This window comes from Miniopterus schreibersii, assembly GCF_964146895.1.
Source record: "Miniopterus schreibersii genome assembly, chromosome: 20".
Taxonomy (NCBI): domain Eukaryota; kingdom Metazoa; phylum Chordata; class Mammalia; order Chiroptera; family Miniopteridae; genus Miniopterus; species Miniopterus schreibersii.
Window position 1 is genome coordinate 11,951,005 of NC_138122.1, and position 27,304 is coordinate 11,978,308.

The window sequence follows — 27,304 nt, forward strand, 5'->3', positions numbered from 1 at the left end:
GTCGTAAAAGGGGGCGGGGCTCGCCGCGCTCGGAGTGACGTAGCGTTGGGAGCGTCGCTCGCGTCGGCGGCTGGTGGGTGCTGGGGCCATGGATCGCTATGCGGGCGCCTTCGAGGAGGCGGCGGATGGGACTCGGCAGCAGGAGCGTCACTACCAACTGCTGTCGGCGCTGCAGAGCCTGGTCAAGGAGCTGCCCAGGTGCGCGGCCGCGGGGCGGGCGGCTGTGGCAGCTGCGGGTCTTGCCCGCGCTCACCACGCCCCTCTGCCCGCAGCTCTTTCCAACAGCGCTTGTCCTACACCACGCTCAGCGACCTGGCCCAGGCGCTCCTCGACGGCACTGTGTTCGAGATCGTACAGGGGCTGCTGGAGATCCAGCACCTCACCGAGAAAAGCCTGTACAACCAACGCCTGCGGCTGCAGAACGAGCACCGAGGTGAGCGGGGGCGGTGGGGCGCGCACGCTCCTCCTCCGGGAGGTCAGCCCGCCCTGGGAGCTCTCGGTCTCTGCGGGCCGAGCCCTTGCTAGCGCTTTTTAGGTAACAGATGGGTCACGCCAGTTTTATTTTGTCAGTTGCACCAGTCCTCTTTTAGCATAACACCCGGAAACTTCCTGCTCAGGCTCCCCCGTGCTCCCGCCCCCCTTCAGGCAGGATGGCCCAAGACCTGGTGGTGGCGGTCCGCATAGCGGTTGACCGCCCCCAATGGTGCCCCGAAGTGTTCACAGCTCTGCAGCGCCCTTTATGGTCATTTCCCTCTCCTGTGGTGCAGAACCCCACACCAACTGTGCATTTAATTCCCATGCACTGTGACCTGTGGCTCCCTTTGGTACCCCAAAACGTACCCATTTGAGCTATGCACTGGGTCAAAGATTCATGAGCCTCAGCCCCTTCCAGGCGTCCTCACTCCGGGCGGGGTGAGGGGCCCCCCAACCCCTTCCTGCAATGTATGCTGGGCAGCTCTCCCTGCCCCATCGGATTTCCTACTTTTGTTATTTTGTTCCCCTTCTTATTTATAAAAACGTTGAGAGAATAGTATAATGAATACCCGTATGCCCTGCAGGCAGATTCAATAATTAACTTTAGGCCGGAGTTCTTTATATCCCTGAATATCTGCAACACCTGAGGGCTTCACCAGGCGTCTTCAGCATTCCTCTAGACCATGGTTTTCAACCACAGCAGTGTTGATATTTGTGGCTGGACAAGTATTCATGGTGAGACAATGTCCTGTGCTTAGCAGGATGTTTAGAAGCATCCCTGGCTTCTATCCACTAGATGATGGGGTCTCCCTCCCCCAGATGACAACCAAAAATGTCTTCAGACATCCTTGGGGGTCAACTTTAGCTCAGGATTGAGAACCAGTGCTCTAGGACAATAACACTGCCCTATGTAACCATAGTGGCTACTAGCCTCCTGAGAAATAATCATTCGGGAGCGTCTTCTGACCTTCAGTCCATGGTCACATTACCTAATATCTCAAATTGTCTGTCGCTTTATAAGGATTCAATGTCGATTCATGCATTGCAGTTGGTTACTTTGGTCTCTCAGCTTCTGGAACAGTCCCCATTTATTGTGGCATTGGCCTTTTGAAGACTCCAGGGCATTCTACCCATAGAATGTCCCCACTCTGGATCTGTCATATTGCTTCTTCGGGCTGTCATTTAATGTATTTTTCCACCCTCCGTGTTTCCTGTAGAGTGGAGAGCAGGTAGAGCCTGATGATATGCAGGTTAAATGTTTGTGGCAAAATTTCCTCTAGTGATACAGGTCTCTTCCCTATGGGGACAAGCGATATACGTCTGCCCCAGAATTAGTGTGTTTCTATCAGAAATAGATGATGATTTTGTCAAATCCTTTTTATGCCTCTATTGAGATGATCAGTAGCTTTTTGGTTACTATGGTGAGTTACATTGATTTTTTTTTTTTTTTAATTCCTGGGATAAACTGTATTCCTACTCGGTCATGACGTTTTATCCTTTTGTCTATGTTGGATTTGATTTGCTAAAATCTCAAGAATTTTTGACTCTGTGGTCCTGACGGACATCACTCTGTAGTTTTTTCTTGTGTCTTTGTTCGGATTGTGTACCAGGGTGATACTGGCTTCACAGGGTGAGTTGAGCAGGTGTTCTCCAGTTTTCCAGAAGAGTTTGTGTAGGGTCATTATTCCTTTTTCCCTGTTTGGGTGGTTGTCTTTGTAAATATTTCTATTGCATACACTCACAAATCCAAGATAGATCATTTTTCTTTTTAATGCCCAAATCGTGCCACATTTGGCCAGTGGGAGAACTTGAACCTGGCTCCTGTGTCTCTCTGATGTGTCCCCATCACTCTCTGAGTACCTCCTTGCTTTCTGTTAGAGGAAAGTGTTCAGACTCATCTTTTCTTGTTCTTTCCCTGCCTTAGCCCCTCTTCTAGTCAGACCACCTCCAGCTTCCCCACACTAACCAACCTCCCATTAGGACGGACCTTCCCCGTTGGCCACCATACAGCTTTTCCACTCCTGCCTTTGAGTCCCTGCCAGGTGCAGGCGGTGGTGGCGGCTCACTCTTGCTGTCAATAAGGAGCACGTGCTCTTGTTTTGGTAATCTTTATCTCCACCGAGGTTAGTAGTTTGGGGAGCAAATAGGGCACTCGGAATAATTTTTTAAAGAGGAACTCGCCATTTCTCCATGGAGCTCTGGTTCCTTTTTGTTTTTTAAATAAAATGTACTTCATCATATTTATTTATTTACTAAAAACATGGAACGCTTCATGAATTTGTGAGTCATACTTGAGCAAGGGCCATGCTAATCTCTGTATCATTCCAACTTTAGTCTATGTGCTGCTGAAGTGAGCCCGAGGCTTGGTTCCCTTTGGGACGATTCTGATAACTCTCTAGACCCTTTGCTGTGTGTCCTTCGGAACATTTGGGCAGAGGCCACACCTTACTCAGGCAGCGACCCCTCTCCTCATCCTCCTTTGCAGGCCTTTGCCTGGCTGGTCTCCTGGACATCTCAGCGGATGTCCCATTTGAGCCCAGAAGCCTCCAGACCTGTTTCCCGCCCACTTTCTTGAGTCCAGCTACAGCCCTGGCCCTGGCCCCACCCCCACGCCAGCCTGCCCTGCCTCACCCTCTAGTGCCCTGCACATTCCTGAGTCCCCTGGCACCTCACTGCTGGAGAAAGGCCCTGCCCTGAGTGAGGGCAGGACTAAGTGGGCTAGGGGACTGGGTGTTTCCCAGAGCTCCACTCAGCTCCTTATGGAGTGGCTGGGTCATCAGTTGGGGCCTCACATCTACACCTGGCTGCCCTGGGCCTCAGCTTGGTGCTGAGGTGGGAGATATTCCCTGCCCCTTCCATCTCGACCCTGCCGCCTCCTGATGGACTCTCTTTTCTTGTTCCCTCCCAGTGCTTAGGCAGGCACTGCGGCAGAAGCACCAGGAAGCCCAGCAGGCCTGCCGACCCCACAACTTGCCTGTGCTCCAGGCAGCCCAGCAGCGTGAGCAGGAGGTATGGGTGCAGGCAGGGTGGGCACCAGCTGGGTTCTGCTGATGGGCATGGTAGAGGGGCTCGGGGTGACTTGGGAGCCTCAGCCTGGGGTGGGCTGCTGAAGGTCTGGGGAAAAGGCATGTGGCTTTTCACCGTGGGGTACTGGATTGTGCCAGGACCAGGTGGAGAGTGTGTGATCCCCACCACCTGCTCCCTGAGACTGCAGCTCCTGGTGGGTGGGCCTGTGCAAGGCAGGTGCTGAGTAGGGGCCATTGTGCCCATGGCCTTGGAGGTGCAAGGGCAGTGGTGGGGTGGCAGGGATAGTCAGTAGGGACCCATCCTGCTCCCAGGTTACTCAGGGACAACCAGGAAACCTGAATGTAACCAAGACGCCGCAGGTAGTGGGGTACATACAGGTGGGTGTAGGGTCCCGGGGCAGCCTTAAGGCCGGGCATGCATGGAGGAGGTGCTGAGCTGGAGTCTCAGGCAGCCCCAGTGGGGAAGTATGTACACAAATGCCCAGAGATGGTGGCCAGCTTGATAGTAAGCAGAGGTGGCACCAGCATCTCACCAGTTCATGGTGGCCCTGAGCTGTCAGCACTGGGCAAGGCCTGGCACAGCAAAGGGAGGACACCTGACGGGAGGTCCTAGAGGAGAGGATGTAGGGGAGGGCAGCCAAGCCCCTCTGGAGGGTTTGATGTGGCCACCAAGGGAATGATCTGGGTGCAGTAAGGCTGCCATCAGTGGTCTTGGAGCCTGAGTTTTTGGAAGGGTGGGGAGTGGCAGGCCAGGACCCTGTGTTTGAGGCATTGATGGGCTGAGGCTGAACTCCTGAGCTGCCCTCACTGTGGCAGGCAATGGAGCACCGGATCCGTGAGGAGCAGCGGGCAATGGACCAGAAGATCATCCTGGAGCTGGACCGGAAGGTGGCGGACCAACAGAGCACACTGGAGAAGGCAGGGGTTGCTGGCTTCTACGTGACCACCAACCCACAGGTCAGTGCCCTGGGCCTGCCCTGGCATAGCCCAGGGAATGCTAATTCCCAAAGGCCAGATTCCATCTAGGGTTTTAGGGCTGGTTTCCCGGGCAGGGTGGGTGGGGGTCGGGAAGGCGAAATGGGGGGAGTTAGGCTCCAGGAAGGGTTTCTGTGCAATGCTCAGCACAGAGGCTGGTCCCACTTCCTCTGCCCATACGAGGGCCAGCTGACAGGCTGCAGGGCACCGCTCACCTTCCCCAGCTCCCCTGCATACATCTCTGTGTGCACCAAGCCAGGGCAACTCCAGGCTGCTGTAATCAGCTTCCAGCAGGCTATGGCCAGGCTTTATTGGAGGCAGCCCCACAGGCTCACTGCCTGGCACACTTTAGGCCCGGATATCTGCTTCTGGCCCCTTTGCTGGGGCAAAAGGGGACCAGGTGTCATTCTGGCCTCACAGTGGCCCCTCTGCATCCCAGGAGCTGACACTACAGATGAACCTGTTGGAACTCATCCGGAAGTTACAACAAAGGGGCTTCCAGGCGGGGAAGGCAGCCCTGTGACCAGGTGGGGTCCCTGCCAGTTACCCACTGCCCATCCTGGCTGGGAAGACAGCCCTGTCCCACTGTCACCACAGGTAGCAAAACACTAAGGAATTCGTTTTCCTGACATGTGGCTACCACCTTCCCAGGTGCCTGCAGGGAAGGGTCACCCCTCTGAGGAGAGGCAGGATGGACCCAGGAGAGGCTGTGTCTGCCCCACCTTGGTATGGGTTTTTATGTCTAAAGCTAGAGTGGAAGGGAGAGTGGGCCCAGCCTGCTGGCTCTCTGCCTCAGAGCTGGGCACAGGGTAGGGATAGGGGTCCTGGCACCTCACTCCACCAAGCACATCTCGACCTCTGCCAAGCCCTAGGCTTTGTGCTTATTTTGGTCTCAGCCCCTCTCTTGGTAGGTGCAGCCCCCAAGTAGGAGAGGCTTCATGGCCCAAACCCTGTGTGAGCCAGAGAAATAAAGCTGCCTCATTGTGGCCTGCAAGTGGCTTGTGTGACAGCTCTGTGGTGTCTTTCATGACCAGGGCCCAGCTGGAATCCTCACCTTGTAGCTCCATGGCCTCCACAGGCCCCTCCCTGGGGCTTTCCTTGTGCAGCCGCAAGCCCAGTCCCACCACCTTTTCCCCTGGGCCACTTAGGATCACATCTGTCTGCTCTATGGGCCTGATCCTATCAGAGCAGCAAAAGCCTGTGTGGGTCATGGGCACAGGGTGGCAGGAAGGGTTTGAGGGACGATGAGACCCAGGATGGGGAAGCACCATGCACTAACCCCTGGGATTATCCTGGGTGCGTTGGTCTGAGCCTGACGGCCCTGCTGTTGTCTTGGGTTGTGGAGTTGTCCAGCACCCTGCTTGGTGGGGTCTGCGGTACAGCCTGAAGGGTGCTGTGGGCTGGGCCCCTGGGGGCACGTGATTTGGCAGAGACTGAGGTGAGGTTTTTCAGGCCACTGGAGCCATTCCCTCTGATACTGACCCACCTGAGTGCCCATAGGAAAGGGCTTTGGGGGCTCTTAGCTGCGGAAAGAGTGGTTTATTGATCAGCCCCCCTTCCTCAGCCTGGCCACTGGCCACCTCTGGGGCTTTAGGTATGTGGGCTATACCTTGGTGGAAGGTGGGCCTTTGGGTCCAAGGTCATGGGGGTGGACAAAGGTGAGGGCGGTGCCCGCTCAAAGGGTATCTCCTGATAATCTCAGTGGCTCTGGCAGGTATCAGATTCAGCCTACACCTGAGTTCCCACATCCTGGATAGGAACCAGAGGTCACAGAGGCCCCACTCAGAGCAGGTCTGTCTTGGGTGTAAGAAGGTGAAGCCGTGTGAGGCTGGGCCATAGCAGCATCGGACTAGGGGCCACCCAGACCCCACAGATCCCTGTCCCAGCCTGAGGGCCCTGGGAGGCCAAGTGTGGTGGCAGGTGGCAGGTGGCAGGTGGTGGTGGTGGTGGCCCATGGGCGCTAGGCTGGGCGGTAGAAGAGGTTGCCTGTGTAGAGCCTCCGCTTGAGCTCTTGCCATAGCAGTTGCCGCTCCCGCCGGGTGCCCTTCATGACACTGCTGTTCTCCAGGGCGCGGCGGGACAGGTAGGGCAGCACCTCCATCACAGGGCCATAGGGTACATACTTGTACACAGGGAAGCCTGCCTGGCCTGCACGCACAGGCAGAGGCAGTGAGTCCCGGCCCTGACACCCCTACCCACCCCACCCCCAGGGAAGCCCAGCTCACCCAGTGGAAAGCTGATCTGGTCACACATGCCCAGCAGCTGTCCAAAGTACACCTGGCGATTGGCGGGGTGCAGGCCCAACTCCTCCATCCTGTGACCAGGGAAGGCAGCAGGTGAGCCCTCTGACCCCATGTGCTAGCTGAGCCCCTCTGCCACCCCAGTCCTCATCTACATGCTCTAACCTCCATCCTTTGCCGGGTGGAGTGTGGCTATAAGCTCTGTCCTGCCCAGACTAGGCCTCTACCCTGCAGCCCGTGGCTACCAAGTTCCCTCTTTCTCTAGCCAGCCTCCCCTCCTGCTGTGTTCACTCCCTGATGGCCCCTTCAGGGAAGTGGTACCTCTCTCCTGGTACTCTGACCCAGCAAGGCAGACCCACCCGGCAGCCTGCCCCATGGTGTGGCTTGGGGAAGCTTGCAGCCTTCTCACTACCCTTTTCTCCAGCCATTCTGCTTTAGTGCCACATGCCCAGTCCTCACACCCCAGCCAGGCCACTTGTCATTCCCTCGCTGGCTGCTCTGTCCCACAGGGCAGGTGGCAGGCACCAGCCATCAGCGGCCATTGGGTCTTTGGAAGGCAGCTGGTGCTATAAGTGTGAAGCGCATGGGATTATGAAGACGGTATGAAGAAAGGATGCAGAATATCTCACTGAATTTCAGAAACACCAAACACACGTTTAAATACTAACATTTTTGACTATGTTGAGTTAATTGAAGCATATTAGTGAAAATAACTTCATCTTTTTCTTTTAATGTGGCACCCAGAACATTTAGAATTAATAGATGTGGCTCGCACTTCTATTAGCACTACTCAGATGGTGGTGGGGGCTCCCAGTTCTGTCCAGCACCCTCTCCCCCCTCACACCTTCCTTCGTGGGATATTACAAGCATTCCGAGGGTTTGAAATATCTACTTGATGATTTTTGATGATTTATCTCCAGCTTCCTACATCTGTATGTCCAGGCTTGCCTATCTGCAGCAACACTGGGGGGCCTTCCCCATCTTCCACCTCCCCCAGGGGCCTGTTCAGCCTGGGTCCTTACACCCATCCAGGCTACAGGCCAGGTCTGTGCTTCCCTGTCCCTGCCCCTGGGGACCCCCTCACTTCCCTGTCTCAGGGCCCCGCATCCCACCCCAGGGTCTCAGAACATTAAGAGCATGAAGCTCCTTGGACCTCTGCATGAGGCTTGTCCTCTGGGGCTGGGCTTCAGTGTTGGGGCCACTCACTCTACAGCAGCCCGATCCCCATCATGTCACCCTGGTCTCAAGTTCATGCGTCTCTGTCCCACTAGAACATGACCCTGTGAGAGCAGGGCTGCCACCATGTTGCCACCTGAGTTGGGATGCTCAAGGGCATCCTGTGAAGATGGCTGCTGACCCTCCCCTGCAGTGTCCACACACTCTGCCATGTGACTGCAGCTTCTCCTAGGGCACTGACGGAGGCTTTCACCCTGTGATGTCTGGGCTGGGCCTCGTGACTTCCTCTGGCCAATAGGACAATAGCAAATGTGATGTGGGCAGATGCTTGCCCTCCTCAGGGCTTCTGGAAGCCCAAGACCACCATGTGACAAAGCCTGGGCTGGCCTGCTGGACACTGGCCATGAGATGCAGTCCCATTTGCTGCCCCAGCCACAAATGAGGCCATTTAGGGCCAACCAAGCCCAGCTGAGCTCAGTCCACACTGCTGGCCCACCAAACATACAGTTGTTCCGCCACTGATTTTTGGGTTGGTTTGTTACTTGGTCAAAGCTGACAGGCTACCCGAGGTCCCTGGTGTCTGATCAGAGACCTACACTGCTTCCCAGGGAAGGTGAGCCCGAGCTGTTCAAGGCTCCCTGGCCCCAAGTAGGCGCCCAGAACTGTGGCCAGCAGGGGCTAGCCTTTTCCATGATGGTGTATTTGTGGAGCCTGACATGGGTCCTGGAGGCCAGGATGAAAGAGGGCCCTCAGCTGGTACTCAGGATGGGGAAGCAGCATCCAGGGCAGGAGGCTGCTGTGGCCAAAATGGTGAGGACAGATGTGTTCTCGGAAGATTCAAAAGGAAGCCCTTCAGAGGGCAGGTGATATCTTTAGAATTGTCATGGTTCCCTGTCTAATCAGTGTCTGGACTAGCCTGTGATCCCAATCATAATTGTCACCAACAAAGCTGCTGAGTTCACAGCTGAAACCTAAGAAGGTGGCACCTTCCACATAGCTGGTCCCTGCAGGGCACACCACTGTGCAGGGTCCCAAGTGCTGGGCCAGGGGTGTGGGGGCCTCTGCCAGACAGCATCTAGGGGAGCCAGCGCCAGGGGGATCAAGTCTTGATCAAGGTTCCATCAGAGAATATTTCTAAGCCTAAGGGAAAGCCACATTTAAAATTTGCAACTCAGCTGTGTTCATTTTAAAAGTCGAAGCCAGAGCTAATCTTTGCTGAGCACAAAAGGTGGCCCCCTGGGTTAAGGCACGAGATGAAAGAACATGGAGACCATACTGGGATATTTAAGAGTTTGCTTCACCTTATTTCTGTATCTGACTTGTAAGGATTCTGCCAGACAAATATGTGCTCCACAGGGCAGGCATTTAAGAACACAGACTGTATTAAACTCCAAATGCAGTTCAGAGGCTACGCATCGGAGGCCTCCTGAGGTGTTCCGACATTTCACTGTATCTGTGCATTTTAATAAGCTATTTGTGTCACCTAGTGAAATTTATTTTTTGAATTTGAAACTTTAATAAGTCAGGTATTAATTTTAAAAACCAAAATAACTGCAGATAGCCTCAAATTCACTGCAAATAGCCTTTTGTCTACAGTAGTGCCAATGTCTAGTGGGACCTGGGGAGCAGGGGCCTGCAGAGCACTAAAGCCACCCCTCCCACTTGTCCCACAGATGCTCCCCCTCCCAACGCCCTTCATGCCTGGCCAGTTACTGTACATGCTCCCAGGGTGCTCCCCTCAGCCCTCCCCTGACCTGGGAGTGTCTGGACAGCTGTGGAAGGGGTGTACTCACCTGCACAGTGTGAAGCGCACCGTGTCCTCATTGTGGGAGGCCACCATCACTTTAGCTTTGGCGTTGTTCTTCAGCTCCTCCAGGACATAATTGAGGCACCTGGGGAGAATGGCAGGTGAGCCTGGGCCTGGAGAGGCCCCCACAATGGCAAGGCCAGAGGCAGGCCCCAGGGCCATCCAGTAAGCCACTCCTCCCAAAGGTGCCCATGGTGACAGGACCAATGCCAGGAGCATTTGTCCTTCCTCAGCACCTTGTGAGTAAGAAAGAAAAAGTACACAGCACTGGGGTTAGATACTCAGGGAACTAGCTGAGGCACACTGCCCTGTGTGCTGGGGACAGGTGCAGCTTCACTTTGGAAAAGGGTCTTCGAGGAAGTTAAAAGGCCTGCAGGGGGCTCCCTGTGCTGGGGGGAGCGCTGACCACTGCTGCCATCAGGCAGTGAAAACAGCTCGGCAGGTGCATGTCCTCTGGCCCAGCAACTCCATTTCCAGCAACAGCTTGGCCTCACCCATGGGTGCAAAAGACAGGGACGGTATGCCCTGGATCACCCTTGTAACAACAGGCCACCAAACTACCTTGAAGCTCGCAGGGACACATAAGCACAGGCACAGTCTGCACACTGACCTGGGGGATCCAAATACAGCTTTACCAGAAAAGCAAGGGCAGAAGGCCAACCACAAGGTCCGCACCAACAGATGCGCACAGCAGCTCCTGGAAGGAAGCCTGGTGCTGCCAGGGCTGAAACTCTAGTGAGGGGAGACAATCTCTTTGAATTTGCAACATATCTGCACAACCTCTGAGAGAAAAAGCATGAGGCCAACCTGTCCATACTGCAAAAAATATCACCAAGGTAAACGCAGGCAGCAGAAGAGAACAATGGTCCCTGCAAACAAGGTGAGTGCAGTGTAGGGATGGCCTGGGCAACCAGCAGGAGCTGCGGGGGACCCAGGCTAGTTTACTTTTGTTTAGTAGACTTTTCTATATTAAAAAAGCCACATAATGTTCTTGAAAAAGTAAATCAAAAGCAGAGAAAATAACCAGTTCTGGCCTCAGAGCAAAAGTCTTGCTCCTACCAGAAGTTTCTGACCTCCAGGCTGCTCCTCCTTCGGACAGAGGTCCATCGGGTCAGTTCCAACTCCAAGGAGATACATTTCCCTCTCCATTTGCTCCCTCTCCTCCCCAGGTAGCCGTGAGGCTCTGGGACCCAAGAAGGACTGGCGCACCTGTGGTACATGGTGTTGGTGGCCTCATACGTGGGGTTGATGGGGTCCTCGTAGCCAATCTCCAAAGCGCGGGCCCGTTCCTGGGCCATGTATGCGCCCCGCACCAGCTTGGCTCCAAAACACCAGCCCTCCCGGCGAGCCAGCTCCACGTCCAGGGTGATGTTGTCATAGGCATCCTGCAGGTCAGGGCCAAAAGTCCGTTCCTAGGTCAGCCCCCTCCAGCCAACACCCCTTGAGCCTTTCTGGGCCCAGGAGCATCCAATGCAGTCAGCGAGGGGCACCAGGGTAGCAGCAGCTCACTGAGGGAGGTGCCCTATGCCCTGCGGGTGCTCAGGGGATCTGGGAGACAGGTGTGGGCAAGGGAGGCCTTTTGACTTCTGTCCCCAAGGAATGGTTAACAGCGGGGCCACCTGCAGCCTCTTCTGTTTGGCCTGGGGAGTCTTTTGAGGGGACAGGCCAGATGCTAGCAGCCATAGTACATGCCAGTCTCTTCAGGTTGACTTGGGGGTGGGCACCTGCCTGGATACCCCCCACCCTACAGCTTCTAAACACCTCACTGGTCCCAAGCAGCCCGTTCTAGGTTTGTGCTCAGGGATTCCACCCTGAAGCATTAGGGAGGAACATGGAAAATTCTAGCCACGTCTTTCTGGGGAAGGGCCCAGAGCTTTCATCAGCCCCATAGGGAAAACGGTCATTCATGAAGGCTTTGAAATTTGGGGATTAAAGGACATTAAGTGGACCGAAAGCAAGCTCCTTCATCTTCCTCCTCCCCTTCAGCACTCTGGATCTGGGGCTTCCCCCCTTGACCTCGGGGCTCAGAGGGGGGTGCGCCATCACCCGAGGGGGGTGGGCGGCTACAGGGGCCCCGAGGTACCTTCAGGTAGCACTGGTACGTGTTGAAGATGAGCGGCTTCTCCACGTTGAACTTGCGCTGCATTTCCAGGGTCAGGCGGCTGATGGCCGGCTGGAAGTACGTCTGCTCCGCGTCCACCATCAGCCGCACCCCCACCTCGGTGGCTTTCTTAGAGGTCAGAGGTGGGAGACAGGGTTTGTCTGGGGCTCAGGTGAGATGGGAGCCCCTCCCAGCCCCCGGGCACATCCCAGCCTCTACCTTGGCCAGCACATCCATTCTCTGTAGCATCCTCCTCCTCTGCTGCTGCTCCTCCTCGGAGAACCCAGACAGCAGGGGCTCCAGCTGCCCTGTCTGAGGGGGGCGCACATGTCAGGCCCCAGCAGGGCCCCAGACCACACCTCTCTCGAAGCCAGGGCTTCCCCTGCACAGAGCCTACCAAGCCCTGTTACCTGGTACCCAGGACCAGCACACCCCCCCCCCCCCCAATTTGTGCATGAAGATCAGCACCCTGCCCTGAGGCTGGCTGGTGACACAGGGACAAGGCTACTTGGAAGCGTAACCTCACAGCCAGCCAGCATGCCCCTACTCACAGAGCAGGTCAGGCCTGCACCCAAGGTATCTGCTCCCACAACCTCCTCAGTACCCTCAGAGGGTCCCCCCTTCTGCTCCCACACACGCCAAGGAGGCTACCCTTGACCCATCCAATCACGGGGAGAGGCTCAGCCCCAAGCAGGGAGGGAATGCAGAGAAATAACTACGGCTCCAGGACAACAGCCGTGCAGCACAGACTGGACAGAGGCACCAGCCCCGGATGGCCTTCAGGGAGCTGGGCAGGTTGGCAGTGGGCACACACTGCAGGCCTGTGTGGCACTGGCGCCCTCTGTTCGCCCCACTTGCCCACTGTCCCTGTCCAGGGTGCCCCGAGGGGAAGGGTCGGCAGTGCCTCAGTTTGGGGGCTGGGCCTTCAGGGGCCAGGGCTGGAGGTTTGTGAAAGGCACGTTTGCTGGGTTTTCCCTCCAGGTACTTCTGCAGCTTCACATCCCAGCTTAAGAGATGGTTTCAAACGTGGCCACAAATTCCTGACACCCTCCCGTGGTCTCATCCCTGCCCCTGAACATGGGCCAGCCTAGTGACTTACTGTTAACCAATGGGATCAGGTGGAGGTGACACTGTGGGATTTCTGAGGCTAGGCTAGAAAAGGTGGCAGAGCTTCACCAGCTCCTGGGGACACACACTGGGAACCCAGCAACCGCATGGTGAGGAAGCCCTGGCTGGCAGCTGGCTGTGTGAGTGGGGACCCCTCCACAAGGACCCCAGCCCCTGCCACTCTCTGAGTACAGCTGCAAGGGAGACCCTGAGAGAAAACCACCTAGAACGGTGAAGGGCAATAATGTGTGTTGCCCTTTCAGTCCAGTGAGGCTTGGGGTGACCCAACATGCAAGGGCAGATGACATGGGGAGGGTAGCCCAGACACTCCTCCCCTCGTCTCTATCCCATCCTGTGGGGCACTAGTGGGTCTTCCCCCTAAACCATGGGGTCTCGTGGGGACAGGGAGGACAGTAGTCTTGGCTCAGGGTAGGCAATAGGAAACATTTCCCTTCCTGGCCCGGCGTCCTCTGGGACAGGGCTCATTGGCGAGTGGGGCGGCGTCACCTGCACGTTAGGGACCACGAGGTGCTTGGAGAGCGCAGTCGTGTTGGCGATAAGGCTGTCCCAGTCCAGCAGGTCCAGGGTGCTGAGGGAGAAGGCGAGTCAGTAGAGTGGCGGCAGCAGCTTCTCCATCTGGCCAGGCAGTTTTACCTATGGGTGCTAGGATCTGTTTGGGAGGGCCTAGACCCCAAACCAGCCCATTCTCTAAAAGAGCACCCCCAAACCCAATCCCCACAGAACCCACCTCAGTGTTCCCTTTCAAAAGACAGATAAAATGTAAATGTCATTCTATTTAAAAAATGAAAACCAGCCCTGGCCAGGGCGGCTCAGTTGGTTGGAGCACCAAAGGGTCATGGGTTCAATTCCCAGTCAGCGCACATACCCAGGTTGTGGGTTTGACCCCCCAGTCAGGATGCATATGGGAGGCAACCAATCGATGTTTCTCTCTCAAATCGATGTTTCTCTCTCCCTCCCTCCCTCTCCCCTCCTCTCTCTCTAAAATCAATGAAAAAATATCCTCGGGTGAGGATTTTAAAAAACCAAAATATAACATGACCATGCTCTGCATCGGGGCAGTGGCAGCTCTGGAAACACAGGGCTCACACCCAGAACACCACTGGCTGTCAGGCTTCGGGAAGAGCCAGACATGGGAGACCAGGCAGCAGCAGGCACAGCGTTCAAGGAGAAAGCACCCTGTTGCCAGCCCAGGGTCCTGGTGACCTCAGTCCCAGCACCCTAAGGATGAAGCCTAGGGCTCTCTGGGGCTCAGCTGCCTGGCCCTTCACCTGCCTCCCAGGGAGGGCTGGCTCTCCCGATTAGCCGCAGAGTTACCTAGCCCTGTGCCCAAGCTGCCGGCCTTCATCCATGGACTCCTAGTTCCCTGTCAACTCCTATCTGTGCGTCTCAGGGCAGCAGTTTCTTTGCACCATTGTTCCAAGGCCCACAAACTTCAGGAGGGTGACCAAGATTGGGAGAGGCCACTGGGACTCAGCTGGAACCATGGCTGAAGGGGGCAGACACTCCCATCTTCTCAGCCAGGTGCTGCTCTTACCCGGATAAGCCCAGGGTCTCCGCTGTGAACCAGCTCTCAATCTCCTTCCTGGACGCAATGCCCATCTTTGCCACGCTTTCCTTGAGAAGTGAGAAGGTGTCTGACCCCTCGCATCCCCCCGACCCATTCACTAACATTTAGTGTCTCCCACCTATTGGTTTGTGATCTATTTTGACTTGATTACAAGAACAGGATACAGTTTGGGCTGTGTTTTTGCTCCATAGATGGGCCAAACCCCACGGGTTCCTAATGCCCCTTTCCTGTCCCTGTAGCTCCGCAGAGCTCTGTTACCTGCAAGGCCGGTCCCGCCACCCTCCTGTCCAGCATGTCCTCAGCCTCTGGTCAGATTCCTTCCCAGCCAAACCCTAGCAGCTTCAGGGTGGGCTGCAGGCCCTGGAGCAGCTCTGGGGACCCACCTCAGATACCGCCTGGCCAGTTCCTCCTGGGCAGGGAGCCTCCCCAGCCCCACAGTGTCACCCACTAGGGAAGGGTTGCTCACCTGCAGTGCCGCCACCTCCAGCTTTGTGTCCATGGCAGCCAGCCCGGCCTTCCCCTGCTCTGCAGCCATTTGGTGAAAGAACCGCCTCCACTTGGTCAGCACGTCTGAGAACTGCAACTGCAAATGCAGGCCCGAGCTGCCCTCGCAGGTGCAGGCCCAGCTCCAGCTCCCTGCCCCCCGGACGGCTCCCCCGAGCCCCCAGGCCCCTTCCCGCCCACCTGTGCACTTGGTTCCTGGCCCCAAGGTACCCGCACATGAGCTTTCACTTAATGCTCACACCCCCACTCCAGTTCCTGCCAACTCTCTGCATGTGGAAGGTTCCAGCACTTACTAGAAACTGGGGTCTCCCCAGTGCAGTGAGCTTAATGGCTGAGAAGCCATCTTCGCTGGCTCCACCTATGGGAAGCCACAGGAAGAGTTCTTAGGGCTCCAGAGAGGGGAGAGAGAGGACCAGGACCTAGGCTCACCCATAACCTCAGTGCATACGGCTACTCCCAACGCCCCACCACAGAGGTGGGAACAGTGACTCATTTGCATTTGCCACGTGGGTCAGGAAGGCAGTAGAGAGTCCTGCCCATTCCTACATAACCGTGATGATCACCCCCTCTCCCTACCCGCTTCCTCTCCCATGCCAACAGCACCCAGGCTGCCCATGGGGGGCTCAGGGAACAGAAACGCAGAGCGGAAAGCAGGCTGCGGCATGCAAGGTGCTCAACCACTACATTTGTATCTGGCTTCTAGCTTCCAGAGGCGTCTTTGCTTCTGCGGGAGCCTCCTATTTGCTCCCAGGAGGCATATAGATGCCTGTGGCACTGGGCCCCGGATGGCCAGTGTCTCCCCAGCGCCACTCTTAGAAGACTGCTTTTGACCACTATCACTCACTCCCATTTCCTAGTGTTCGGAGGGTGCAGTATGCACATGCCCATCACAGGCGGGCTGCTGAGGATGCACAGGGGTGGCAAGGTGACCTGGCAGGTTTCTAAAAACTAGAGGACATGGCCCTAGCTGGTTTGGCTCAGTGGTTAGAGTGTCGGCCCAAGGACTAAAGGGTCCCGGGTTCAATTCCGGCCAAGCACACATACCTCAGCTGCAGGCTCATTCCCCAGCCCTGGTCGGGGTGCATGTGTGACCAGAGCCTTGCCCCTGCCATAACTGGGGGCCGCTAGCCAACTGAAAGCCTTCCCAAAGGCCCACAGTGGGCACCTGGTACCCAGGAAAGGGGAGGGAGGCACCTTCCTGGGGACAACTGGGTTCTTCATGGAGGTACTGGATGCAGGCATGACCCCAGCGTGACTTAAGCTTAGCCTGTGGCTCTTCCACGTCACCCTAGCTTATCCTCATGACTGGCAGGGCCACCCAGACAGAGAGGAAGCTGGGCGAGTGCTCCGGTCCTGGCCTCCCATTCCCCAATATTCCCACGTGCCACAAGTCGACCTGCTGGGCCTGGCAGGTGGACAGGCAGCAAAGAGCGAGGCCCCACCTGAAGCCTCAATGCAGCGCAGGAACGTCTCCATGTGGCTGTCACACTTGGATTCGTTGGCATAGAAGTAGGTGCGGGCACTGATGACGCCGTCCCTGCGGTCTCCAAAGGCCTGGTGGGCCTGGTACTGCTTCTCGCTCTTATTGGTGCCTGCAAACGGTGAGCACTCACCCCTCCAACCATGCTCCCAGCACACACATGCCCTGCAGCCCCCTGCACTGTGCTGACGGCTGTGCGCCAATTCCCAGTCACCTGACCCTGTACCCACTGCTCCTCCCTGGAGGAGCCCTAGTCACATGGCAGACCTGGGCCAAGAAGGCAGAACCCAGACCCACGGAGGGCTGGGAAGATGTGTCAGCATACTCAGAGCCATGACCTGGGTGCCATGGACATGGGTCAGAACTCAGCACTGCCCTTTGTCCCTGGGCTGTCTGTGCCCCCAGTCCAGGCCCCAGGCCATGGTGGGGTGGGTGGGGGGGGGAAGGTGAGAGCATTTGTTGATGAACAGCTGCCTCTTACCTCCGCCCTTCCTCTCCGCTTCCGAGGTACAGGACCTTAGGGAAGGAAGAGGTCAAGGGTCAGGGTCATGCCACCTTAGGCACAACTGACAAGTACTACCCATCAGGATGAGAGAAAATGAGAGGCTGAGCCCTGAACCTGACCAAGGAAAGCTGTGTGAGGAGGGCTGGGCTAGCCCGGCAGGTAAGGGTGCCTCACCTGCCCCACCCATCCAGGCCTCACATTACCTCCTCTGAGCTGGGAGGGGCAGCAGCCTCCGCACCAACCCAGCCTACAAGGCCTGCACCCCCGGAGAAGCCTCGGTTCCACATGGGTGGGGCCCCTTCACACTGTGGACAGCAGGTAAAACCACCTGACAGGTGAGGGTTCTCTGAACAGCCCAGGGCACAGAGTGAGTCCCTGAAGGAACCTCTAGCTGTGCAGCCATTCCTTCTGAGGAAAAGAAGGAACTTTGGAGCCAGTCACTGCTACGTCTTCAGATGAAGGCAGCACTCATCATCGCTGTCCACCAGGCCCAGGGCCGGCACTCCAGGAGCTTTATCTATCATCTGAATTTGTATATAAAGCCTCTTAAGTCAGCTACCACAGACAGGGCTCAGCTGCAGCCCTGCAGCCATCCCATGACCTCCCAAATCCTCAGACCTGCGGGATTGGGGGGTGGGGGTGAAGTTCTGCTCACACCCCAGAGGGAAAGGGCAGTGACTTCCCCCCAGAGGCACTCTAGGCCAAGGTAAAGCCAGAGAAGCTGCTGGCAGGTACCTGCACCTGCGGTGGCCTCACGTGTGTCAAGAGGCTGTGGCGACTTTTACCTCATTGACCTCAGAGCAAGTCCTGGGCCACCCAGCCACCCTCCAGGGAGCCCTCCCTCCAGGCCTGAATCTGGGACCTTGGGACAGAATACCCAGGTCAGAACCCAGAGAGGCCAGGGGCTCCCCACACAGTGGTACAGCCTACAAGGCCACCTCATGCCAACTAGAAGCAAGTGCTTGATGTAACAGAAGAGAAGAGCGTGAGGTGTGTGACAATGTTGGCCCCACAAAGGACATCCCTGTGGGAACAAGGAGCTCCCACCCCCACCCCTAACCTGAGGCCCTTGGGCAAGGGCACCTATGATACGAGCCCCAGACCCTGCAAGCTGTGGATCAGGTACAACCAGGCAAAAGCCATCCATTAAAGGGGAGGCGCAACATGGGCACCCATCGTGTGCACTTAGGCAGGGGCCACGTAAGCAAGGACGGCAGCTGGTGGAACTCGGGCCTGCTCTGTAACCACAGTCCACGGCTCAGAGAAGGTGAGCATTAACCACACAGTTACCTGCCTCCTAGGCAGATGTCCTTCCATCAGATGGGAACCATTATCTATCTAAAAGGTCCCCAGGGGCCTGTGGCCATGAGGTTCCCGCTTGACTCACATAACCAGGCTCAGAGGACTCCCCATTTCTCGCTCCCAGTATGCTCAGAAGCAGGAAATCTGCTAGAGGCCATGGCTATTTCCATCCATGAACTTCTCCAGTGTACAGACCAGAGGAAAAGCAATTCAGAAATGGGCTGAGCAGAGGAGCCGGTGGATCGCACAGCCACAGGGTCAGATAGATGGGTCACCAGGAGACAAAGACAGTAGTCCCCATGTGCAATGGAGGTCACATCACCACCAGGGAAAGGAGGAGAGCACCCAGGGTGCACACACACGTATATATGCACACATGCGCATAGCCCAGGACAAGGAAGAGGGAACAAAGTATGCCTGGGGCAGGGGCAGAAGAGAAAGAACACTAGTGCCCCAGGGGTCTGCAAAGGTGACAGGAGGACCCAACCACCCTCTCGGCCACCTCCAAGCTCAGCTCTCAGCAGCTGCAATGCGTGATTTGTTGGCTGGATGCCTTTTAGAGAAAAGCAGAAAGTGAGGGGAGACCATGTCAGCCACCCTTGCTCCAGATCTCTGCTGGTGAAGCACAGGCAAGGCGGCAAGAGGAGGGAGAAAAACTTGGCTCAGTCTACAGGGTGTTCCTGCTTGCACGCCGCCTCCCACGCGTCCCCGGGCCCTGGTGCCAGGCAGCGCCTGAGACACTCTGTGCACACTTATCCCAGGGAGCCACCACCACCCTGGGGACCAACGCCCAGAAAGCCTCCAGCCAACCCTGGGTCTGCACAAACAGGACAGACACACCCACCGTCCACACCGTCCCTGGGTGTTCTTATCACAGTCGATCACCAGGAATATACCCTAGCCCCTTTCCCCATCGCCATGGCTTCTGGCCTGCTGGGGAGACCCTGTGGGGTCCTCTCCTAGAGTTGGGGCCCTGGATTCTGCCTTCTAACAAGTGCTCTGGGAAACACCATCCCACGCCCTCCCTAGATGGCTACTGTCTCCCACCTCCTGGCTTCTGCCCTAAGAAGCCTTCCTAAGCCCACTCACCACACCTTCAGGAGGCCTACTGGGCCTTTTACAGTTATGCCCAAGGCAGGCCTGACAATCCTCGCCCACAGCCTTTATTTGGGGCAGTGGCCTCCACATCACTACCAAGAACAGGGTCCCTGGGCATGTTTAGAGCCACTCCTAGCCAGGAACACCCAGTAAGCCAGGCAGGCAACTTGATGGTGCATAGCAACGCCTGCAAGCCTGGTTCACACTCAGCCAACCCCTCCAAAACCACAGGGCCTCTAGCAACAGAGCTAGGCATGAGTCCCTGATGCAAACCACTGGCATCGATGGCAGTCACCCTGTTAGGACAGGAAGGGACCACCGCTCACATCCCAGAGCCCAGGAGAATGCAGTGCTAACAGCAGGGCAGTGCAAGGGCACAGGCTCCAAAGCCCCATGGCAGGGTAGGGAGGAAGCCAGGCAGGCCACCCTGGGAAAGGAGTCTTTTCATGCGGGAGAGAAAATCCCATTGTGAAACTGCCCAGCCCTCACCCTGACACAGCGGACACAGAGCCCATTAGTTAGTCAATAGGCAGCCACAGCCCCCACTGGGAACAGAGGGGTTGCTCAGCTGGAGAACCCCGCCTTCAAGACAGCGAATCACTAGGCAGGGGCTGAGCTTCCCAGGCCAACTGGCCACTGCCAGGCTTGGACATTCTGTTCTCAGGGCAGGAGCCTCATGTGACTGCCCCCCCCCCCCACCAGAGCAAACACTGCAGCCCGAGACAGGCACATTATGCAGCAGGCCTGGCCCCAGCCTCAGGTCAGTTGGGCACAGTTGCTTGCACTTGGGACTCCAGATGCAAGTGAGGGCCCGGCCTGGAGAGGAGCAGGCACCAGCACAGAAACAGGGCATTTTGCAAAGAAAGGGCAGGTCTGGTCTGTACTTCCCCAGGAAGCAGGGGGTGACCTAATTCTGACTCAGCAGGGTGGGTCAGGGAAGTACCTGTCTGTCTCCACACTCACTGCCAGAGAACAGGCCCTGCAGCAAGTTGGTGGCCTCAGGGGGAACCCAGGCCAGCTTGCCAGCCATTCCCTGGTGCACACTCCCTTCTCCAACGATGCCTGGGCAGGCTGCAAACCCACCAGACAGAGCCCACCTGCGTATCAGAAAACCATCTCAGGGGCCAGGAAGGGTGGGGCGGTGGGACCCACTCAGCAGGTCAGGGATGCTCCCAGAAGAGACGCTTTGGCAGAGCAGGAAGTCTCTGCACTGGGGCAGGCACATCTTCTGTAACTGGCTGGAGAGTCCTATTCTCAGTCTTGCGAGCCATTCGGCATGTCTGCCACAGCTACTCAACTCTGCCCCGCAGGGCGAAGGAAATTTGAATTTCATGTAATTTTCACATGTCACAAAATATTATTCCTGCTTTGATTTGTTTCAACCATTTGGAAATTCAAAAACCATTCTCAGCTTGCAGACCGTACAAAACCAGGCCGTGGGTGGGATCAGCAGTGGGGCACAGTGTGCGGGCCCCTGTTCTCGCTGCTCCTCCAGCCTTGGACACACCAGGTCCCCAGGAAAGCCCAGGTCTGTAATCCTCTCGAGGCGAGAACGCAAGAACCCCAGACTGAACCCAGGAGGGCTTCCTGGAAATGGGGCTGACCAGCTCTCCAAGCCCCCCCTCCCAGCCCGGCCTCCGCCCGCCCCCCGCGGCCCGGGCCTTACTCTAGCTCCTGGCGCTCGGCGCCCTCCGCGCTCAGGTCCTCCTCCACGCCATAGTCCAGGATGGAGCCCACGCCGAACAACTTGTTATGCCGGATCAGGGGCCGAATGGACTCCTGGTCCTCGCCAGCCACAAACTGCCCATAAAAGGTCATCTTCATCAGCTTGTCGAAGAGCCGTTGTCCTAGAAGTCTCCTGGTGAAGTGGAGCAGCTGAAAGGCAAAGGGAAGACGCTGTCCTGGGCCAGCAGCCTCCCCTGTCCCCAGCAGGACACACTGTTTCCCTGACCCCTTCACTCCAACCACAAAGCCTGGACATAGTCTCAGGGCCTCAGTTTTAGAGTGGAGACCACCCAAAGCAGCTTGCTGGTCTGTCTGCAGCAACTGTCAATCACCCACTCCTCATGCAGGGCGGGTCCCAAGTGGCACCCCTGTGGCCACTCATTCTCCAGGCCCTGCGTGCTCAGATGACCCCAGCAGGGCTCAGCAGGTGCCTGAACACCGCTTGGTGGATGAAGAAGCCAATGGCAGGTCTCTCTGGCATATTCAGCACATTCCTTATGTCCACACCTCAGAGATTACACTGGGGGAGAGGATTTGGTACAACTTCCTAGAAGGCCAGTGCCCAGATTTTTCAATGGTTTGTTTGTTGCTTAGCCCAAGTTCCTAATGTAGTGCCTGGCAAGGGACCAGCTCTTCAGTAGTTGTTGAACAAATAAACATGTGCAAAATTCAGAATGAATCTGAGCTCGGCTGGGGTGAGGTGTAGGCTAACAAGCAGCCAGGTGATCATCTACTGAGTTCTGTGAGATGAGAGAGCACCCTGCGACCAGTGGGGACTCAGCACAGCCATCCAGGGCCACAGCAGACCAGTTCCTGAGGAAGACAGCTGCCCATAAACCACCAATCACATCCCAAATTTTTGCTGTCATTCATTCAAATGTCCTGAGCAGCTGCTTCATCTCCGGTACAATTCTAGGCTGCACAAAACAGAGAGGCTCACATCTTGCTGGGAAGGGACTCTGAAGAAGGGACGGGAAAGGTAACTCCAGGGGGTGACTTAGAACAGGGAGGAAGGTGTCTGCTAATGGATTCAGAGAGGGGGCTTGCCAAGGTGAGGGGGTGACACAGAGCTGCTGCAATGCAGACAGCCAGAGCAGGAGGGAAGGGGACAACAGAAAGCCTCCAGGGCTTCGAGGGATGGCTGCTGGGAGGGCACACCCACCACCTGCCTGGGAATTCCTGTGTCCACTGCCTCTCTCCCAGCTACAAGACAGGAAGAGCCTGAGGTTTCTCAAACCCCACAGATAACAGAATCCCCCTTACTGTGGGGAAAATCTCTTGGGATGAAGGTTTCAAGGAACAATCTCTACTAAGCAACAGCATAAGCAAGTCAAACACCTTCATCCCCAAACCAGTCCCAAGCAGCCAACACTGGACCAAAGGCAGACAGGCCCTGAAATGCAGGATGGCTCTCAGTGGAGATGCCTCAAGGTTACACCTGTGAGCACTGCAAGGGTCCCAAAGACAAGGTTTCCCAGACCCTCACCTCTGTCTTGCTGCATGCAGCCTGTCTAATTTTATTGTATCTTGTTATTTTTATAAAGAAGATTAGAAACAGAAACTGAACGGACAGGGCAGGCCTCTCTCTCCTCCAGCCTAACACTGAGCCAGGGCCAGAGCAGCCTCGGAGGGAAAGCAGGTCTTAAACATATCGAAGCTCATCCAGTGGCAGGCAGGGTGGAATAACCATCACTCGGCTCTGGGAAAGAACCCGTGACAGTATACACACCAGCTCCAGCCCACCATGTGTGGAAGCGTCTCCTCCCAGGCCAGCAAACCTTCCCATCCAGGGCTACATGGCAAATAATTTATTTAGGCTCTTCCGGCCAAACTACCTCTGTCCTAACTACTCAGCTCTGCCAGAGTAGTGCAAAAGCAGCCACAGCCACCACTAATTGAAGGAGGAAGAACAATACTGATGCTTTAGTGACAATGACAGGAAGGCTGGGATTGGGGACCCTGGGCTGGTGACCTCCATACACCCTGAACTGCACTCTGCTCCAAGGGCAGGCGGGGCTCAGAGGGCATGGCCACCCAGGTCATGGAGCTAGTCACTCAACCTCTCACCCTGGCAAAGGGGAGGCCGGTATGCCAGGGCATAGGGCAGGGCTCACAGTTTTAAAGCCAACTCCAGAACAAGTGGCCACTTTGCAACCATCTGGACAGCACTACCTGACACGAGGGCAGCCCCACCTTTTCTCCAGGTGGGGGCATCCTTCTCGGATTTAGACTCTTGCACCAGTAACATACTCTAGTTTTCACTGTAAAACACAGATGCGTGCAGAACACAGTTTTAGCAGGTTCTCTCTCCCTGCCTCTAGCAGGGCCATTGTCACAATTTGTAGTGTCCCCTTCCATCACCCTCTTCTGCACTGGCTCATACCCAAGCACAGAAGCCTTGGCGATGAAAGACCTGGATTTTCTAAAAGATTCTCAGTGTGGTCCCCGCTGAGTCCAGAGTCAATACAACAGCTCAAATCGGGCTCCTGCAGGCTAACACTCTCCCTGGGAGTGGACTTAATGACCCCAGCAGGAATTGAAGGGACCAGCACTGCTCAGCAGGAGGAATTTTCAGCAGGAAGAATTTTTACTGCAGGGCAGAGGACAGGGAAGGGCAGGCCCACAACTCTGTGCAGTCTGTCTGGCCTCTGCCCCATCTCCTCCAGCACCAAGCACCGAGACCACCATCAGTGGGACCACAAGCAATGACAAAGGTAGAACAGGTCCAATGGGGGGCCATGCAGAGTACCTTCCACCGATAGTAGGCTCCTTGAGGTCATCCCCAGGGCACAGGTGGGATTTGAGGGAGCCTGGGAGGGGCCTCCAGTCTCTTCCAGGCACCCACAGCTCAGTCCCTACATTCCAGCGCTTGCTCCTAGCAGGCATCAGAGAGAGAGCAGAGATGGCACCACCCTCCCAAGGTAACCTAGGGCCTCCAGCTATGCTGGCTTCACTGCTAGTTTTGACCCAGGGAAGAAAATTCCATGCTGTGCCTAGACAATATCTGGCCTAGCCGGGTCAAAGCCCTCCCTTTCCCTCACTTTCATCCACACAAGGGCACAGCCTCTGCACCTCTCATGCCAGTGCCACCTGGCAGTCCTCATAATGGCCAGACTGGGAGCCGGGTCCTGAACTTGCCCTCCACAGAGACCCCAGAGACAGCCACTCCTTGCCTCCCTAAGTCATTCCTGCCCCCCAGCTGCCTCCTCCCTCCTGAATACTGCACCACCAGTGATCGCTGCTCCTTTCTGGCTTCCCCTCAGATGTGGGTGCTCCCCAAAGAGTAGTCATCACCTCCTACCAGCTTCCCTCACCTCGAATGTCCCTTCTTGCCCTCCTCCCTCAGTTGGCCACGGCCACTGCTTTACCTTAGGACATCCCGCTGCCACAAACGTGGGATGGCTTCCCAGAGGCCTCCCCTTCTCCAGTTCAGCTCCTTCTTCCTCTCTGAATCCCTCCCTCCCCTCACCAGTCCCAGACTCCAAATTTGACGGTGCAGCTTCGGGGAGAGATCCAGGCCAACACCTCCACTGGCGTCACAGTCCCTTCAGAGCCACCACCTCCCACCTGTGCCCTCACCTCCCACCTGCTGTGGCCTGGCCTTCGCCTAAGCCTGAGGTGTGGCTCAGTGCACCTTGGTCCAGCCACCGCCAGGGGCTGAGGGAGCAGCACCATGCCCTTTAGCAGTATCACCTGAGCAATCCGCTAGAAGAACCTTCTAGACGCTTCGTACCAACAACTGAAGCCTTGCAAACTGTTCCCAGGGTCCCTTTAAAAAACTGCATCTCTGTGCCCCAGAGTGACAGCAGCTAAGGCAGTGTTCTGCTTCTTACCCTTCCCAAAGCCCTCATACTTTTTACCATGTTAAAATTTACCATGTTAAAATTTTAAAAGTTTGGTGTTTGAGCAGCTTCCCATTTTCCTCCCAACACTGTTCGTAGCGGCCGGGTTTGGATACTGGGAACTCTGGGGTCCTAGGCGATGAGGACTTCGCTTCAATATCACTAGACTTCACTTTGGGCAACACAGGACACTCAATTTTAAATTTCAGATCACAACTTTGTATTACTGCAAGCGGTATACAGTTTAAAAACTAAATTGTCTTTTTTAGTTGGTAGTAATCACATGTAGCAAAATTCAGGAACTAAAAGGAATGCAGGAAACACCTCCTCTCCCGACTTCCCTAGCTACAGGCGATTCTCAAGAAGCCCCTTCTTTACACTCGGCAACTTCATAACGAACCCTGGGCCGGGCGGCCGAAGCCGGGGCGCCCTGCGTAACCGCCCGCCCCGCAGCCCGCCCCGCACCTGCTCTTGGCGCGCCTGCAGCGCCGGCGACGCGCAGAGGCGCAGCACCAGCAGGCTGCGCACCAGCTCCCAGCTGCGCCGGCTGCGGTACGCCTCCTGCGGGTTGTCGAAGTCCACGGCAGGCAGCGGCGGCCGCACGGCCTCGGCCGCCCCGCGTCCCGGCACCGGCCCCGGCCCCGCGGCGGGCTGCTCGCGGGTCTTCGGCGCCGTTGACAGCGGGGCGAGGCGGGGAGCGCCGGGGCACACCACGGAGAGGACGCGTCTCAGAGCCATGACCCCGCGTCCCGGCGCGCAGCACTTGCTTAAGTAGCCTCCGCCGCTCCGCCCCGCAGGCCCCGCCCCGCGTCCGGCTGCGCCCGGCCGCTCCGGCCCCTTCGGCCCCTTCGCGGCGCCCGGACCCCCGGCCACTCCTCGGGAAGCCCCGCCCCGCCCTCCGTCGCGCCCGCTCCTCCCGAAGCTCCGCCCCCAGCAGCCGCGCCCGCTCCCCTGAAGGCCCCGCTCCACGAGCGTTCCGGAGCCGCGTGTTCCGTGGCAAGTCCCGCGCACCGAGCGTCCCCACTTACGCCCGAAACTCGCCTTCTCAGCGCGTGGCCACCCCCCAAAAGGGACCCCGTCTGCCTGGCTGCCCATCCCCAACTCCGCCTTCCCCGCCAAGACCCTGCAGGCGCTGGGCCCGCTACCGGGCGCGCGACGGCATCTCGGGTTTCCCAAGCCGCCCAGCGGGCCAGGTGGGTCCCGATCCCGCCCGTCAGCGCCGCCGCGCACGTGCGCACCTGCGCACCCACGTGCGCACCCGCGCACACACGCACCCGGACTCCTCCCGGCTCGTTGAGCCTCAAGGACTCGCAGCTGCGGCGAGGCCTGCATTGAATCCCGCAGGGTCGTAAGGCGGCCCCCTTCTCCTGTGGCATAAAGAGGCGCTTAGGCAGCCACCTTCTCTTCCCCCCCCCCCCCCCAGGGCCTAAGGCCGGATCTGGGAAGGAGGCCCCTTAGGAACTTGCCCAACTCCATTTCTCTCCTGTCTTCCCAGGCCCACCGCCCCACCCAACGGGCAGTCGGAACCCACAGGCTCCCTTGGAACCCCTGAGGTCCCCCTGGTTTCAGCCCCCACCCCATCTTCCTCTGCAGGCCCTCAGTGCCACCTGCTCTGCCACCTCCCTCCGGCTTCCCTTTACCCCTAAGGGCCTCCCCACTTCAGCCTAGGATGCCCTTCCTTCCAATGTCGCATTCAGAGCCTGCTGCAGGAGATACCACCTTCTGGGAGGGACCTGTCCTGACCGCCCCCTGTAGCAACCCCCCTTCCCATCACTCCTGGGCCTCTCCCGTGTCTCCTGAAGACATTTTTGCACCTCCACAGCTAGGTTGGACTGTGGTGGCAGCCTCACTCCCCACCTCACCCACCTGGCTCACCTGGTTCACCTGGTTCACCAGGTGCTCCAAACATCTTGGTGAATTGGACCTCCTGACCTGTTAAACACTGTTGACTACTTGTAGCCTCCAGGCAACAGCTTGATGAAGAGGCTGATAAATTTAAGTTCATTTCAGTCCATTTCCACCTTTAGTAGATCTGCTGCCATCCCCAGTTCCTCAACCCAGGGACAGCAGCTATGAGGATAGTGGCAAGTGGTCCTTTTCCGTAGCAGCTCTATTCACAATAGTCAAAAGGTAGAACCAACCCGAGTGTCCATCAGTGGGCGAGTGGAGAGAGAAACTGTAGTACACTCACAGTGGAATATTATTTGGCGATAACGGAATGGAATGCTGATGCATCATGCTACAACACAGATGGACCTAGAAAACATCATGCTAAGTGAAAGAAGCCAGACACAAAAGACCACATGCTGTATGATCTTATTTCTATGAAGTGTCCAGAATAGACAAATCTATAT

General features: G+C 56.9%; 2 protein-coding genes across 3 annotated transcripts; one reads left to right on the top strand and one right to left on the bottom strand.

Moving 5' to 3' along the window:
- Nucleotides 1-5,472, top strand: DGCR6L (DiGeorge syndrome critical region gene 6 like). The gene is made up of 5 exons (XM_081123391.1): nt 1-198; nt 273-433; nt 3,383-3,483; nt 4,317-4,457; nt 4,915-5,472. The coding sequence occupies exons 1-5, from the start codon at nt 89-91 to the stop codon at nt 4,996-4,998; spliced, it is 597 nt and encodes a 198-aa protein (XP_080979517.1). The 5' UTR covers nt 1-88; the 3' UTR covers nt 4,999-5,472.
- On the bottom strand, nt 5,471-25,849 carry PRODH (proline dehydrogenase 1; the record flags this gene model as incomplete). 2 transcript variants are annotated; one of them, XM_081123388.1, is made up of 14 exons in its annotated part: nt 5,471-6,623; nt 6,701-6,789; nt 9,685-9,783; nt 10,908-11,083; nt 11,782-11,928; nt 12,019-12,111; nt 13,414-13,495; nt 14,462-14,541; nt 14,961-15,077; nt 15,292-15,356; nt 16,441-16,590; nt 16,960-16,994; nt 21,050-21,258; nt 25,416-25,849. In XM_081123388.1, 14 exons carry the CDS (start codon nt 25,686-25,688, stop codon nt 6,436-6,438), a joined length of 1,803 nt encoding a protein of 600 aa, XP_080979514.1. In that variant the 3' UTR covers nt 5,471-6,435. The 2 variants fall into 2 exon arrangements, with proteins under 2 accessions (XP_080979514.1, XP_080979515.1); XM_081123389.1 differs by having other exon boundaries at nt 5,712-5,908; nt 6,675-6,789; nt 25,416-25,688.
- Between the last annotated feature and the right edge of the window lie 1,455 nt (nt 25,850-27,304).

What these genes read in the sequence shown, in the direction of transcription:
- DGCR6L (XM_081123391.1), top strand. Translation starts at nt 89, where the DNA reads ATGGATCGCTATGCGGGCGCCTTCGAGGAGGCGGCGGATGGGACTCGG. An exon ending in GCTGCAGAACGAGCACCGAG is followed by an intron (nt 434 to 3,382) that starts GTGAGCGGGGGC and finishes GTTCCCTCCCAG; the next exon opens with TGCTTAGGCAGGCACTGCGG. An exon ending in ACGTGACCACCAACCCACAG is followed by an intron (nt 4,458 to 4,914) that starts GTCAGTGCCCTG and finishes TCTGCATCCCAG; the next exon opens with GAGCTGACACTACAGATGAA.